At 32.8% G+C, this 17,334-nt stretch overlaps 4 protein-coding genes across 5 annotated transcripts in view; 3 read left to right on the forward strand and 1 right to left on the reverse strand.

Moving 5' to 3' along the window:
• The first annotated feature begins 1,692 nt into the window (after positions 1 to 1,692).
• On the forward strand, positions 1,693 to 3,970 carry LOC117918389 (uncharacterized protein At4g08330, chloroplastic-like). The gene is made up of 2 exons (XM_034835005.1): positions 1,693 to 1,907; positions 3,604 to 3,970. Exons 1-2 carry the CDS (start codon positions 1,882 to 1,884, stop codon positions 3,944 to 3,946), a joined length of 369 nt encoding a protein of 122 aa, XP_034690896.1. The 5' UTR covers positions 1,693 to 1,881; the 3' UTR covers positions 3,947 to 3,970.
• On the forward strand, positions 3,932 to 5,415 carry LOC117918387 (F-box/LRR-repeat protein 12). Its single transcript, XM_034835003.1, has one exon. The coding sequence runs from the start codon at positions 3,957 to 3,959 to the stop codon at positions 5,118 to 5,120; it is 1,164 nt and encodes a 387-aa protein (XP_034690894.1). The 5' UTR covers positions 3,932 to 3,956; the 3' UTR covers positions 5,121 to 5,415.
• Positions 5,416 to 6,209: 794 nt separating this feature from the next.
• On the reverse strand, positions 6,210 to 10,130 carry LOC117918388 (peroxisomal membrane protein 13). Its single transcript, XM_034835004.1, has 5 exons — positions 10,005 to 10,130; positions 8,382 to 8,618; positions 7,980 to 8,293; positions 7,073 to 7,165; positions 6,210 to 6,926 (listed from the first exon to the last, which is right to left on the reverse strand). Exons 1-5 carry the CDS (start codon positions 10,036 to 10,038, stop codon positions 6,717 to 6,719), a joined length of 888 nt encoding a protein of 295 aa, XP_034690895.1. The 5' UTR covers positions 10,039 to 10,130; the 3' UTR covers positions 6,210 to 6,716.
• Positions 10,131 to 14,740: 4,610 nt separating this feature from the next.
• Positions 14,741 to 17,334, forward strand: part of LOC117919353 — a 39,452-nt gene continuing 36,858 nt past the window's right edge. Inside the window, exons 1-2 of one of the 2 annotated variants that reach the window (XM_034836534.1) lie at positions 14,741 to 15,040; positions 16,246 to 16,345. In XM_034836534.1, the coding sequence (XP_034692425.1) occupies positions 14,799 to 15,040; positions 16,246 to 16,345 (342 nt within the window). In that variant the 5' untranslated portion in view covers positions 14,741 to 14,798. The remainder of the gene's footprint in view (positions 15,041 to 16,245; positions 16,346 to 17,334) is intronic. The other variant, XM_034836533.1, reaches the window with a different exon arrangement.

The raw sequence follows: 17,334 nt of genomic DNA on the forward strand, positions 1-17,334 counted from the left end.
TTTGAGTTTCAAGTTATTTTTAAAAATTACTAAATTCGTTAATGAATTTAACATATTAAGATTTACTTCATTTTGAGTTTGTATGCTTAGTAAAAAATTTATAAAAATATGATTATATGCAAATAAGAAACTAATTAAGTCATTCAAAATGAATTTTGCTATATAAAGTTTTTATCGAGTTTTATGATTTTCTAATGTTACTGAGTTCCACGACTTTCTAATACTATTTAAATCGATCATCGAGTTTCACATTATTTTTAAAAATTAATAAATTTAATGTATCAAATATATTTTGATTTGTAATTTATTTATTTATTAAAAAAATTTGAAAAAGAAGATTTTTTATACTAATACTAGAAAAAAAATGACATCATGTTCAAATTTTTTATGTTTTATTTTTATTTTTTTATGTTTTCCTTTTGCTTTTTAAATAAATTAAAATAATTTTTACTTATTCTTTAAAAATTATTATCTATTTCAATTTTGTCTTTATTTAAATAAAAAAAAAAAAAGAAACAAGGAAACAAAGAATATCGATCAAAAGAATTATAAAATTTTTAAAATTTTTTTAAATTTTTTTAAAAAATAAATAGACTCTAGCTCTCAAATCGAGTCACATGGGTTCACACAACAAGGTTGAACCCATGCCATGGGCGGGCTTGTCTAGATCATGAAGTACAATTAGATCAAATCTATGGTCATTCAACTACACCATAAAGTGAAGTCATGTCCTCGGACTAGTTTGTCTAAAGGACAATGTTTGGCCAATCTAGGTATATATAAAGGGAGCGACCTAACTCCCATGTCTTCATTTAGGTACATAAATGACCTTAAAGCTAGTTGCCATGGACAGTCCTAACCTCATTCCAATCGAAAATTCACTCAACTTCTCAACAATGGTTATCACTAACTATAGTAGGGTCGGAGTTCTCTAAACCGTGGCTCAACTCTAATTCACATTGTGTTTGAATTAAAAAGATCTGTTTGATTATATCAGGTCAACCCGTTCAAATTATATATAACGTTAAACATTAATCAAGGCTTAAACAAATATTGTTACTAACATTTTTTATTTTCTCTCCTTCATTCTCCTCTACCCTTTCTCCTTAATTCTTTTCACATCACTTACCATTTTTTTTATTGGTCTCATGACTAGCTAAATCTTCCAAGGAGATGCATGGGAGCTTGTCTAGCTGTCTTGTATCGCCGACAAATTCTAATGCAATTATCCATTAAGCATTGACAAACATTAAATTACTCAACCAATTGATAAAGTATAATCTTAACCCCCTGTGACCTATCAAGCATAACAAGAGTTGACCTTTTATTTTTTTATTTATTTTCTTTTTTTGGGTTTGCTTCTTTTGTCAATCATCTTCCAAAAAGGCTAAGCTACTTTGATATTAGCTCCATGGACGGCCACTCCCAATCTATAAGGACATGTGATGAAGCCTAGATATGACTACATAAATAAACAAAAATTGGAGGGTAATCCCAAGGAAATAAGAGAACTATTATTTCTTTGATATTCCCTTTTCCAAAAATGGTTACTTTCTTGATAATCTTTTCTTTGCTTTTATATATATATATATATTTAATATTATTAGGTAAAAAATAGTGGAATGAATAAATAAATAGATGGGATGAAGATTAAAAAAAGAAAAGTCAAATGATACATTAATATGAAGTAATATTTAGTGGGGGAGAAGAAATAACTGAGAAGGCAAGAAGGGCATTGCAGAAAAAACCCATCTTGGTGTGAAGATTTGGTGCTCCAAAACTGCCAAAGTGACGTGGGTTTGTGGGGTTGGATCTTGGGAAATTTGAGAGATTCATGTTTTCCATGGAATCCATGGTCTCAATCTGATCACCACCAAAAGGATGTCCCAGGCTGATGTCTCTTACAGGTGGGATTTCAATTCTCCTTTCTGCAATTTTGGTTCCTGATTTCCTTTCATTTCAGACCCAGACTTTTGTTTTCTGTAATGGTATCAATCAAAGTGCCCAATTGGGCTGTTGATTGATGGAGGAGAGGACATTGGAGGCCCTCTTTCGTCATAATTCACTAGGCATTTTCATACTTTCTTTGAACATTAGACATTAGATTTATGGATGGAGATTGGTTTAAATTGGTAAGAATTTTTCCCTGCCCTTGTTTTTGTGTGCACGGCTTCCTTGTTTGTTGAAGAAAGGTTTTTTTTTCTTTCGTTTTCCTTTTGGTTGTTATAAATTTTGAAATACGATGTGTGAGAAAAAGCTGGATAAAAGCATTCTAAACCCCCAAATCCTTCACTTTCAACAATTTTCCATTGTAGGGTTTTCCGCTGGTGTGAATTCTGATTTAGGAGTATGAAATCATGGTCAATTATCATGTTCAGATTTGAAATATTGTAGAAAACATCAACCCCATGAACAATGTCTTGACAGTGGTATTCAGGGGATGCCCCATTATAATTTAGTAGCATGAAATCATGATATAGATATGGTTAGTTATATCGGAATATTACATTTATAGGGAACTTCAAGAAAGTGATTAATCATGTAGAGTGACAAGAAAATTCAGCCGTTTATGCGGTATGAGTTCGTTGTAGTAGAAATGTTGCTGCCTCCTGCTCATTAGGGTATGGTGCAAAACAACAAAAAATTCAAGCAGTTAACTACATTGGATTAGATTAGTTGGAGGCAAAAGTCAATAGCGATTTTTTCATAGGTGACGTAGAGTTGACGTCTGGGGTGGTCAGTGTGAATAGGTATTTCAGAGACATTTGTGGAACTACATTTATTTAGATTGTTAGCTGTGGATCTCAATTTTAGCCATATACGGACCAACTCGTTCTCCATTCGATCATTCCTGTCATTCACTATACACCCTTTTGTCTTGTAGAATTTGGATAAGTCATAGTATTTCACCAACAGTGTTATTAATTATCTTAAGCTCCAAAGAAACATTAGTTCATTATTTCATCTTTTCAAATTCTATGAATAGCTTTGTATTTTTTGGTGGAAGCATTTCTATGGATATCTAGAAAATACCGGTTTTTTCTCTCTCCATATATTACATTATCTGATCATCATTTTTAATATGGAAGGGGGTATGCAAAGCTTATAATTTATAGAGAACTGGGGTTACTGTTAGTTTCCTTCTTTGTTGCATTCCTACCATTTCTGTTGCTGGATACATATTTGTTTGTCTCATCATGTGTCTCTGATTTATATTACCTTGATTTTAGAAAACCTTCAGATCATGTAAGTCGCATACCCAGTGATGACCTCAGCAAATTATCTATGCTAATAGATCCCTGCTCTATTTATTCTATCATCTTATCAAAGTTGAATATTGGAAAATGATTATTTGTTGCTGGACTATTGTAACAATCATTCTTATCTCATAAAGCCCATGATATCAGATCCAAATAACATTGTGTAACACAACTAAGTGAGCTGACCTAATTTCCTAAAGTTATATGATTGCTCATTTGTTATGTTTCTCTATACTTCGCATTTTATGTTTTTGATGTTTTCTTATATGATGCATGGTGTGGTTGCATGCCAACTATTGTGATGTAAAAGTTGATATTCTTTTTACCTTTTTCTGCTTGGCAGTTGCGGGTCTTGTGGGTACCCTCTGAATTTAACATCTTCCAATCGTATCACCTCTGGTATAGGCTCTGAGTATCGCAAATCCATAAAGAAAGGTCTCATCTCTTTCCTTTCTGTTGATCTCAGTCGATTCACACAAGTTGACGAGGTACACTGTCTTCCTCTGCCTTGGGGGGGCCATCGTTCAAAAACTAAACTCTTGTGCCGTAAATGTGGAGTTCTTATAGGCTATGGATATGGAGACTCACCTGCTCTCTGTGGTTTTGACTTAGCTAACTCATCTAACTCGGCTTGCGAAAAGTTTGTGATAAAGATCCGAGCTCTACAACCTTCAGAAGAGCGCTAACAAAATTAATATGGAGGGTCCTTCTAGATACTATCTTACCTCCATCAAGGACCTCCCTGAAGATTGTCTTAATTTTATTTTCCAACGTCTTGACTGCAACTCTGATCGTGAATCATTTGGTTTGACCTGCCATCGTTGGCTTCGGATTCAAAACATAAACCGTCGGTTCTTACAGTTCCAATGTTCGTTCACCCAACTTGATGTTTCCTCATTATCTCAAACCAGTCCCACCATTAGCTCTTTCCATCTCAATAGGCTGCTTACCCGTTTCCAGCTTCTAGAATCATTATCCCTTTCTGGTTGCACAGAGCTGCCTGATTCAGGCTTAACTCCTTTGCAGGATTATGGTTCAAGACTGCAAACTATTTCCCTGGATTGCTGCTTTGGAATCACTGATAAAGGACTTTCCCTGATTGCTACTGGCTGTCCTTTGACGGTTATTAGTCTTTACCGCTGTAATATCACTGATGTTGGGTTGCAGAACTTGGCAAAATCTTGCTCAGCTTTAAAGGATGTGAATCTTTCCTACTGTGCACTTATTTCCGACCATGGGATAAGAGCTCTTTCCCAAAAATGTTCTCAGCTTCGGGCAGTTAGCATATCTTCCTGCAAGGGTGTGAGTGGTGTTGGATTTAGCGGCTGTTCGCCAACTCTAGCTTATTTAGAAGCCGAGTCATGCAAACTTGGGCCAGAGGGGATAACTGAGATTGTCAGTGGAGGTGGACTTGAATATTTGAATGTTTCTAATCTGAGATGGTGCATTACTGGAGATGGTTTGGCAGCAATTGGGGCAGGACTCGGTACAAAGCTGAGAGTTCTTAACTTGCGAATGGGTAGACTTGTTAGCAGTGAGTCTGTTGCAGCAATTGCAAAGGGATGCCCATTACTTCAAGAGTGGAACTTAGCATTATGTCATGAGGTGAAGATCCCAGGGTGGAAGGCTGTCGGTGAAAACTGTCATAACTTGGAGATAATACATTTGAATAGATGTAGAAATCTTTGTGATCATGGGTTGCAGGCTCTGAGGGATGGGTGCAGACAACTCAGGATAATGTACATCAATGGATACTATCAGGTCAGTGTTGCAGCCATGGAGATGTTTAAATGGTCAAGAAGTGATGTGCAGATAAAGGAAGAAGAAATAACCATTGTGCCTAACTGGCCATTTAGATAAATGCAGGATGAAGCAATCAACTATTTAGAAGAAAACTTGAGAGAAAAAAAAAAAAAAAAAAACCATCAAGATGCTTGAACTTGGCTGGAAATTTGTGTGCCATTGAAGAAGCCACAGCTGCTCTAATCATTGATGAAATTCCATTTAAGTTATTATTAGGTCTTAGATACATTGATAAACAGATCTCCGTTTCTAAGATTCATCATTTAGATGATCCTCAATTGAGTAAAACTCATTCTTCATAGAAAACCAAATATTTTATGCTCTATGCTTCATTCACTCTGCATTTTCTTTTTGTTCTTATGCAATATTAATTGTATCATAATATTATGGCTCCAAGATTCTTCTATTGAGCTCAGATGTATGAAGTGTAGTTCCCTCTATCAGTCAATCCACCTATCTCAGAAGAAAACAAAAACGATGATAAATTCATCTTACAACTCCAATTAGTTGCGGCATGAAAGGCTTTGCCCACATCAATGTGATATAATAATTATTTCAGCAACAGATTCAGAGAGGTAGGTGCTATGAACTCTGACATGAAATTTACTCTGTAAATAGAGGTCAAACAGATAAAAGAGGAACTCAGTTTCACTCTTCAGAGTCCAAAGATCCAAATAACAAGAAGTAGCCAAGTGTAGCAGTATCTATCTCACAACCTATTTGAACCACATGGGTGGTTGTGAGATCCTTAGAAAAGACCTAAGTCTGTGAACCCTTATGAGATGCTTAGTAGAAGCCTAGGTCCATGACAAGTACCAAAAAAAAGTAATAGCAGACATTCACATTTCCGACTTGAATTGATTTCAATTCCATTCCATGTTGAGAAAGCATCTGTGGAAGTTTTTAGCAAAACCTCTCTCAACTTTCCTCGTAGTTGGCAGGCTTAAAGACTCGTCACTCCTTAAGAAGCCATATCAACATCAACAAATGGATATAAGAGAAAACAAAAGGTGCAAAAGGGACCTAAATTTTGTGCCCATGATCCACAGCCAAACACTGCTATCTGGGGTCCAAGTCCCTAAACAATTTCTCAGCTGGAGTCCACCATCCAAAACAAAAAATTGAAAGTAATCACTAACAGGACCATGAACAATCACGTTGTGATAAACATTACAAGACATCAAGCAATTGATAATACATCCTCAACCCACGAGAATTTTCTAGAAGTTCATGCTAATTCAGCTAGTAAGAATCCTCTTGAGCAACAAACTGGGCACGCAATTGGAATACAACAATTAACATTGAACCAGTAGAGTGTTCCATATCAATTTTTATGTTCCATTACAATTTCTATCCTTTCTTATATTTCAAGGGGTCTTTGATCCAAATACAACAAATTATGCAAAAACAGTAGATCACTCAAAATCCTACAAGAGATTCTTTTATTTCATGTGAACAGCAATCCACTTGAATGGGTTCCAGCTTGACTGGCAGACGGAGAACCTTTATTTTATGCAAACAGCATCAAATTCAACAACTCCAATCTTTACTGGGGGCAGCCCTATCAAATTCCAAAGAACTTTCACTTTACACGGACTGCTTGTTGCTGGTTAGTTCCCTTTTGAAGATGAATAGAGATTGGGAGGGATCAAACTAGTTGCTATCTCCCCACACATTATCCCAGGCACCCGCAGGAGCAGCCTTAGGTCCCTCAATATAGTTCTGATTCGCATGGGGATTGTGTGGAGCAGGAAGTCCATCAGGGCCTGGTGGATTAATCTTTTTGGACTTGGTTCTGATACCCAGCAGTCTGAATACAAATCTAGCTAGCTCTCCATATAGCATACCCGAGCGATCAAAAAGCTGCAAACAGTAAAATTCAACAGTCCTAATGTGAGAAATCATCATCCAGCTCAAACTTATCTGAAAATACAATGACAACTTCCCAATTCAATCATGAGTTCATTATTTGGTATTAAGCAAGACAAGAAAAATATAAAAAGCAGCACCTGGAGAAGGGCAGACATGAACAAGTGGAATGCCTGGGTATTCTGGTCTATCAGAATTGAAATCCGGCCAAAAAAGGTTACTACACCTTGCATCTGCCATCATGTCAAAAAGAATAAAAGTTAAATATAAGGTATACAGTTACTTCTCTGTTCTCCTTTCATTTAGGTTTATTTTACCTTTGAGCTTTGTTTTCACAACATAAAAACCCAGCAGAAGCTCATGGATAATTACTCAAACACCAATTATACCAAAAAGAAAGAACTACGATAGGGAAGCTCATTTAGGCAAGAACCATCACAACCTGCCTCCAAATTGAACAGGATATATTGCTGTGTGAGCCAAAAGAATCATCTAATTCTTTAATCTATTTTATGTCGATGAATAAAGGCATGGTCACCTAGGAGCTAGGAATACTGTAATTAATAGCCACTTAAACAGTCAACACACATCTTATGCAGTGGATAATCTAATTTTAATAATGCCGCATCAAACGATCATGAACATAAAGCATTAAAGAACTAACTTTTTCTTCTACTTAATATGTAAAAAGACCGACTCACAAACAATAAAAATGGTTTAAGAGCAGGCAAAACGATCCCACAAGTCTAGGTTAATCACCAGTGAAGAAATCTAAAGATCATCCAGCAACTTTCATTGCCTAGATATCCAGCAACCATACTGTTAAATTAAAAAGCCACTTATTTTTACTTAAAAAGAAACATTATCTGGATCATGAGCTCGACAATAATCCATAAATAGATAGACTTGAAGAATCAGCCTAAGAAAGCAAGAACTAAACAAGCTAAAGCATTACAGCTTTTGCAAATGTCAAGTATAAAGAACCTAAAACCTGGTGAAGGTAGCCATGAGAAGCAAATGAAAAAGGAAAGGATGATGTTTTCTTACCACACGGAGAAAGGACATCCAAAAGCCTGGTGGAGATGGTGGAGGACCATATGGATTATTTGGATCCTGATCACCATAAGGACCCCCCATTCCCATTCCAAAGCCACCCATTGGACCCCCAAGACCACCCCCAAGACCACCACCACCATACATTCCTCCACCATACATGCCAGACCCTCCTCCATAAAGCCCGCTGTAACCACCTCTATACATGTTGTTACCGTATAGCCCACCACCATAATTCCCTCCATATCCACCATATGAACTGAATCCTGAACCCAACCCTGAGTTATAATTCATACCAGAACCATAACCTGATTAAACATGACAAATCAATGAGCTCCAGCCTCCATTGCATAAACATAGAAGAATAAAACATTAATTATTTATACAAACAGATACCTCCATAACTGTTCCCATATGTTGTCTGCTGCTCCCAGGGCCTCGTTGGTAGAGGCCTCCCAAGAGCATTTCTATTTACAACTGTATTCCTATTTGTGGTGGAACCGATTTCACCTGGATTTGCTGTTCCTGAAGCCTCAACTACATCACTAGTATTACCAGCCGATGAGGGTTTAAAAGGCACAGGGCCAGATGAGGTCCCTGCTCGCTCCCAAGGCTTTGGAGGAGGATTATTAGCTGCAATACCCAAAATAAGATAGGAAGAATTTCTGACTAATGTATTGCATCAAATTAGAAAACACAATCAGACACCAAAATACTGAAACTAATATGGGTGCTGTAATAAAGTATTCAAGTTATAGATAATTTAAGAGGCTAAGATTGAAACAGCAAACATAATGTCAGGCACATGAGATCAAGGAGGAACCATTCATTGGTAATCCTCAACTCTCAACATCATTTGGTGAGTCAAATTAAAATCATACCATAATCATCAAAATCATGAAAATTTTAAAGAGTTAATCAAGGAAAAAAAATTGAAAGAAGGCAGCAAAATTTGATTTTTCACCCGCTGACAGGAAGCAATATCAAAATAACTGGAATGACAGAAAATAATACTTGCCCAAAAAAGAATTCCTGGGGAACTGTTTTCCTTCAAGACAAACAGGACCTAACCCAGGGGTTCTGCAAGAAGTCTAAATTGAGAAACCCGAAAAAAGGAAAAGGCAGACAAAGTTGAAACCAGAACTGAAAAAGAGACATGAAAAGAAAACCAAACAAACATTACGATCCTTTGCTTAAACTTCTCAACTCCAATTAACAAATTAGGAAAAGTTGAGCCATTTAAGCAGCAAAAACCCCAAAATATGTTCGCAATATGGAATTGCAGACTCTAATCATATTGGTGGCGGTAAAAAAAGGTGAAAGGCAGGCAAAAAAATTGAGTTTTCACCGATCCCAACATGAAAAACCTCAACAAATGGGTTAAGAAATTTAAGAAATTAAAGTTTTACTACAAGCAATTTCTGAGGAACTGTCTTCCTTCAAAAGGTGAAAGGCAGGCAAAAAAAATTGAGTTTTCACCGATCCCAACATGAAAAACCTCAACAAATGGGTTAAGAAATTTAAGAAATTAAAGTTTTACTACAAGCAATTTCTGAGGAACTGTCTTCCTTCAAGACAAACAGCGCCCAACTAACCCCCGCGAGGTTCAGCTGGTGGTCTAAACTGAGAAACCCAGGAAGAAGATGAAGTCGAAAGGGACAAAAGAAAATAAAAATCCCAGCATATAAGGAACAAACCTAAAGCACATGATTAAACACCCCAAACCCAAATCAGAAATCAAGAGAATTGAACGATCCATGCAGCAAAACCCCCCGAAATTTCTTCAAAAAATGAAAAACCCCAGTAATGAAAAGCGAATGATAAAAAATATCCCAAACCCACATCAGAAATCAAGAGAATCGAGCAACTCAATAAAATAAAAAAAAACCACAGAAATTTCTTCAAAATACAGATTTGCAAAAGCCCTAAGGGTAGCAACAACCATAGATAACATAATAAACAAAATCGAAACCAAAGATAATTGAACGAAATAAAGAAAAAGAACAATCGAAAACTCACCACCCTGCTGGGGCGGATTGGAATTGGAATCCATAGGTCGAACGAAGAACAGAGAGAGGGATTTATTGTGTAGCCGTCTCTCTCCACCACAAGTCCAACCACCGCGTTGGGTCAATGAAGGAGTAAAGGGCCACCACCGCCAGCACCAACGTTTTTATCGTTTCTATTTTTTTTTATTATTCAATCATTCCCATTATCCTTACTTCAATGGAGATCTGTGCCCGATATCCCACCCTTTTTTGTTTTTCCTTTTCTTTTGTTTTCTTTCTTTCTAATTTTCTAGCGCCATGATTGGCGAGAAAAAATAGATATAAAAAGAAAATAAAAATAAATAAATAAAAACGAGCATAAATCTACGCTGTTCAAAAATTTTAGGGAAATAGAAGAAAATAAATAATGAAAATAAAAATAAAATAAAATAATAAATTTATATATTTTAAAATTATTTAATTTATATATATATAAATATATATAAAAGTATAACTTACATAGTAAAAATAATTTATTAATTTTAAATTTACTTTTAATTTTATTTTTATATATTTTTATAAAAACAGTTTATCAATCTTAAATCTATTTTTATTTTTATTTACTTTTTCTTCCCTTTTATTTTTTTTTTCTCTTAAATTTTTTCACAACTAAACATGACCTAAAAGGTTAAAACTATGTTTGATCCAAATATAAGAAGAGATAAAATAATATGTATTTTATCTCCAATTATGGAATAAAATAAGTAATGAGATGTAGGACCTATGTGATAACTATTTTCAAAAACAATTATGAAAAATAGCTTTTGAAAATAGTTTTTGAAAATTGTTTTTTATGTTTTGTAAAAAGAAAAGAAGTTTATTTGAAAATTTAAAATGTGTTTAAACATATATTTTAATATTTTAAATATATTTTAAAAATAATTTTTATATTTATTATTTTTATTTTTAATCATTTTATATGTTTTGTAATTATTTTTCAAAACAACCCTTAAACAAGTGTAAATGGTAGAAAATAATTAAAAAAATGTTCTTTGAAAACAACATATTTTCTATTCTTGAAAATATAAAATAGATAACAGTTTTTAGTTGTCAAACATGTTTTCCTGACTTTTTGTTTTGGAAGATAATAAAAAATTGTTTTGGGAAACGGTTTTCAAATAGATGTATATTATTCATCTTTTTTATTTTTATAACTCATATAAGGTATTAGACATAGGTATATCGTGAATAATAAATTTATAGTTTTTATTAATTTTTAAATTTTCTACATTCTTATTTTGTAAAACAAATAATTATGATAGATTTTTTTTAAATATGTTATAAAATACTACTAATATATGTATTATTTAACATAATATTTAATAGTTTTATATAATCACCAAATTGCTCATGCACTTTCACTCTATGGGAAACTTTTTATTTTGAAAAATAATTTTTTTTAGAAAATGACTTAGAGTCGTCACTTATTTTTGTTTTATTTTTAAAGAGTAAACAAAATAAGAAAGAAAATCCTAAATGTGAATCCTTTTTTGGAAAATGTGGTATTCGAAAAATCGGATCTAGACTCGGGGTTAGGTTACCTATTGGGAAGGTACGGTAAAAATTGTAGCATCCCTCAAAACCCCTAAAAATGAGTATTTACTAAATAAAATGAATCAAACAAGTGCGATAATTAATTGATTAAACATAAATACCAAAAAAATATTAATTTAAAAATAATCAAATACACAAAAAAGATAGAGAGTGTACCTGAGTAATGACCTGATGTTTCATGAAAAACAAATATTAGTGAACGAACATAGAAAAATCGCATGCATATTATAGAGTGAGACAAACCAATCCAACATAGTAATAAATCAATTAATGAGAAAATCACATAATATAATTTTTATTTTAAATATAATTTTGATATGTAATATGTTTTCCATTAATTAAATATGAAAAATAATTTCAATTTTTTCATTGATGATATTAATAACAAAAGAATGTTCTACCTACAACTCTAGTAAAACCAATTTTATCTTATGATTAGGGATGACAATGAGACGGGTTTGGGATAAGTTGCCCGCATCCCAAACTCCACATTTTGAGTACTTGAAAAGTAGAATGATAGAAACTTTAAATATAAAAGAACATAATACACTATATAATCACAACATATCCAAAAGAATTTCATAAACACGTAGTTTTACTTTGATACATTGATAATGACAGTATGCTCAAATAGTGAGATTTAGACTAGATAGCTGACTTTCATCCGTTGTGGAGATAACGATTTTTAATTAATGGTATATGAAGAACCAATATGGCCTTTATTGACTAAAGTTGGACTACATCATTACCCCCACTAAAGATCTAAAGATGGTGAAATTCAACAACTTATCTACCGTTAACAAATATCACTAATAATCAATAATTAATATATATATATATATATATATTAGAATAAATTAAAAGGTAAACTTCATTTATATAATAATTAATAAATCATGGGATACTCCTAATTTATTCTATAAACCACCTAATAAATCAAAGCATGATTATGTAAAATTGCATTAGATCATATGAATCAATGGAAGCCCAACAAAACTAATTAATTAATTATGATCTAAGTGGACTAAATTAGGTAACCTAAACCTAATTAGGGCTTAAGTCACTTAATCCTACAAGAAAGCATATGAAATACCCTTAAGACTTTAGACTTTCACCTCGAATCTTTTTAGAAAGAGTTCTCTTTAACCACCTTAAACAGAGAAAAAAAACTCTCCTTTCTCTTATGCCAAGGTCAAGGGAGAAATTAAGTGTAATGGTGGGAATGGAATAAAAATATATTCATTATATTTCTATTCAAGGAAGAATGAGAATGGAAACAAAATATTCATTTTCATTCATTATTTCTGCATACCAAATAAGCTTTGAAGGTTTATCTATTGATGTCAAACAATGATCATTAAAAATATTTTACCATATATTATTATATATAAAAAAATTCAATCGCAAATTGTTATATCACTAAAAGAAATCTAAGATCTCATTGGATAAGAAATACATATCATATGATATGATGTTCAATGAGATATGATATCCTTGAGTATACATATCTTATGAACATGATATTTTAATGTAACATATTCAATGAAATATGTTATGTTATATTATGTAAATATTTAATTTGTGAAATAAATAAAAATTAATATAAAATATATATTTTTTTAATGTTTAGAATAAAAATTATATCACATTCTAATATTTTCTATTTAAAATTTTGAAATTTATGTTATATTTAATGATATTCATGATTAAAATATTTAAATTTTATAAATAAATTTTTTATATTATGTTATTCAATATATAAAAATAATTTATATATTATATATTAATATTAGTTTATAATTTTTTTAGTTTTTCTTTTTTAACCATAAATTTAATTTATATATATATATATATATATATATATATATATATATATATATATATATATATATATATATATTACAAAATAAGTATATAAAAATTTAATAAAAAATAAATTTATGATATATGGGATATGCATATCCTATATGTTAACATGAGATTAATATATCTAATGTAAAAGGGATAACAAAAGTACGGTGAATAATATATTTAATTATTTATCCTATCCCATGTTTGGTTTAACATAATATAAGATAGGTGATGAGATAACTTATTATATCACATCACCAACCAAATATGTGATAAAATATAATATCTCATTTATTATCTTATCTCGTACTACATCTACTAATTAAATACGACCTAATAGAATATGATAAGACAATTATTCCAATGTGATTAGTTTTTTTTTTGTAAGATGTAGGTACGACGATTATATATTGACCTTACAATAAAAGTACATTAAACGAAATTATTGACATAATTTAATTTTACTTTTTAAGAATTATCAATACTAATTTTTTTATTATAATCTTTTCTTGATAAAGGAAATTAATAAAAATTTATAAATTATAAAATCTATATGATAGAAAAATATAATAACTTTGTTTTTTAATGATAATAATAATGAAACAATAATTTGTAAAATTATTATTTTATATTATATATATTAGTGCTAATATTAATATTATTATTGGATAAGTTATATAATATTTTTTTATGTTTGTAAAGAGATAGTGATAATAATAATAATAATAATTAATGAGACAATAATTTGAGAATTAATTATAATATTATATATATATATATATATATATATATATTAGTATTTATATTATTATAATTTTTGATAGGTTATATATAATAATTTTTATATTTGTAAAATAACAATAATAATAAATTAGAAAAAAAACACAAAATAGGAATATATTTGACTTAAGAAAAACATGAGGATATACTTGATTTTTTATTTTTTAATTATTTTGAAAAGTTATGAAGAAAGGTGATTCTTGAGGAGACTTATCTTAGCTCAACCAACCTTTTTTTTTTTTTTTGATAGTTTTGTCAATAAAAATGTGATTAAAAAAATATTATTATTATTTTTAAATTTTGAAAAATAATAAAAATATAAGTGCATGGAAAGTGATTGGTCAAAGCTTTTGAAAACGAGAGAGATGAGATTTTATTATTAATTCCATCTTGTTTTTTAGTATCAAAACAGGAGATTCGAAAAGGAAGGCAGTGGGAAACAGGCATTTGTACGCATGACAGTACATGCTGGCATGCTGCTGCCTCCACATCCACATTCACACATATAAATACCCATTTGCTCTCCACTTTCCCTCCCCCATTCTCAGCCTCAATCTCAACCTTTCTCTTTTCTGCCATCATGTTTGCTTTCTGTTGGTGGGCTTTGATGGCTCTTACTCCAAGCTCAGTTGGGGATGAAGATTCTCCACCTCCTTCTACTCCTCTCAACATCAATGGTGGTGGTGGTGGTGGTGGAGCTAGTGGCAGTGGCAGTGGCAATGACAGTGGTGTTGTTGAAGTTGTGGGGTTGAAGCACAACCCAGGAATTTTCCTCCACTGGACTGCCGAAGAACAGGCTATACTGGAAGATACGCTTCCCAAGTGAGACCCCCCCTTCTGTTTTTTCTTGGTTCTTGTTTGGTTTCTGAGAAAACCATACTCGTGCTTGCTTCATTCCTCTGTTTTTCTCCTATCCTTTTCTCACCAGCCAAACAGAGAATAGGGTTTTCTCCTTTTGTTGACTATTCCAAATTCTCTGTTTGCAGCGTGTATCGTTGATGCTTGATTTTCCTTTCATTTGATGCAACAATTTATCTTGCTTCTGTTTCTCTGATCAGGGGATTTTAGGGCAAGTGTGTTTGGTTTTGCATTGTTGTCTGGTTCAATGCTCTGTTATACGTCATTGTTGTCTCTTTTGTTTGTTTGTTGGTTTGCTTATGTCGTTTGTTTTTTATTTGTGGGTGGAAGAAAACGCTTCTCTTACAATATTTCTTTTATCTTTCTGTGATGAGATAATGAAATCATAAATGTGCGGTGATAGGTTCTCTGGAAGTTTCTGCTTTGTCATATGCATGTTAGGTTTGGAACCCACCCGGAACTGGAGTTCATTTTGATTTCAGATTCTAATGATCTTCCCAAATTTAATTCACTTACAACGTGATTGAGAATATCTATAATGATCTTCCGGTTCCGGGCAGTGAATGTGACTGTTTCAATCAGATTTGTACACCTTCTTTGCCTATTTGTCTATCTAAAAGTGGAAGAAGAAGGAAATTTTCCTTTTTTTTGCGTGTGGTTACCCTAATGGAAAGGCTGAAATGGGGCGATCTCCTTTTGTTATGAAAAGATATGCTGCATTGCAAGTCCTCTGCTATCTGTTTGCAAGTCTCTTTTGGCCGAGAAATCTGCTTCTTGTTCATGATTGAGTAACCTGCCTTGTAAATCCTAAGTTTTATTACTTTCGAAGAAAATGGGCATACCTCTGAGTTCCCTGCTTACTTAACCTGGTTAATCATTGTTAAGGAAAAAAAGAAAAGAAGAAAGAAATGATCATGTAAAAGCAAACAAGTAATCAAAATTGATGGTTGAATCATGGGCTTAAAATCCATTTAAACTTGCATGCAGTGGGTTCTATCTGTTAAATTACTGCCACTTATCCCAAAAGTTTAAGTTGTCAGAGAATAAACCAACAATTGATATCAACCTGGTTAATAACTTCTGGATTGACTCTTCAAACAAGTGAAGATAGGCTTTGATCTGTATGAACCATTGACACTTAATGCATATGATGATATAATCTTTTGCAGAGTTGCCTCAGACCCACCCCTCCTTCGGTATGCAAAGATTGCCATGTTGCTGAAGGACAAGACAACTCGAGATGTGGCACTGCGTGTTAGATGGATGATTGTGAGTTGTCCATGTCCCATTGATTGATTGCTTTTTGTTTATAATGTTGTTGAAGACGTATGTTTTAATTGAATTTCTTGAGACCTGTAAAAGATAAACTGTGGTTTCAAAACTCAACTTGAGACTTGACCCCATAGAGTTACCTTTGGTGCATTCCATTCCTTTTAACCTATAAATACACTATTGAACGTCTTAATCAGAATACACACTTTTAGATATTTAAAAATGAATTTAATGGGCTGTTTGTGATATTCAAAAAGCAGTTGAACATCCTAGCCACACTGCACTGCAGTGTCTTTCTGGTCATCTCTATTTTGTACAAGACCCATAATCTTTTGCTTATGTTGCCAATAGCAAAGCCATGCTAGTGCAAAGGTCATGGCAAGCTCCAGTCCCTTGCCCACACCAAGGTCATGTTGCTACTTGCTACAACTGGTCTGAAGCTGTTGTGCTTGGTTGGGGTGGTGCCATGATTGTGTCATTGCTTGAATTAGTGCAGCCTTGTTTACATGGTATACTTTGATGTCCATGGGTATTTGGGGATTTGTCATGGATGCAAATTGCCATAACCATGCCTGAAAGAAAAGGAACTAGCACATCATGCCCAACTTAAAAAGTCCTATATTCTCACTGGAAGTTCATTTGTATGATTTGCTTTTCGGACTGTCAAAGAGTGATATCGTATTCCCACCTTGCTTCTGCATTGTGGTGCCTTTCTAGTTCACTAGGCATTACACCTCCCTATTTATCTTACTTTGTTTTCTTCCTACGTGCTAAAAGCTTCTTCAAATCTGAATTGTTTTGAATGATAGAAGTTTTTTTTCCCTTGTTTGTGGTGGGGTCTACCAGATCTTTGTTAGTGGATTTTAAGAATCTGAGAGAGAATGTGGGGCAGATTTTCAGCCTGTCCATCAACTTAAGCTTGTAGCTATTGTCTTGGTATAAATTTCATCTAATGGGGGCTTTATGTGTTAGTATAAGGCCTCTGT

Source organism: Vitis riparia, chromosome 7 (genome assembly GCF_004353265.1).
Source record: "Vitis riparia cultivar Riparia Gloire de Montpellier isolate 1030 chromosome 7, EGFV_Vit.rip_1.0, whole genome shotgun sequence".
Taxonomy (NCBI): domain Eukaryota; kingdom Viridiplantae; phylum Streptophyta; class Magnoliopsida; order Vitales; family Vitaceae; genus Vitis; species Vitis riparia.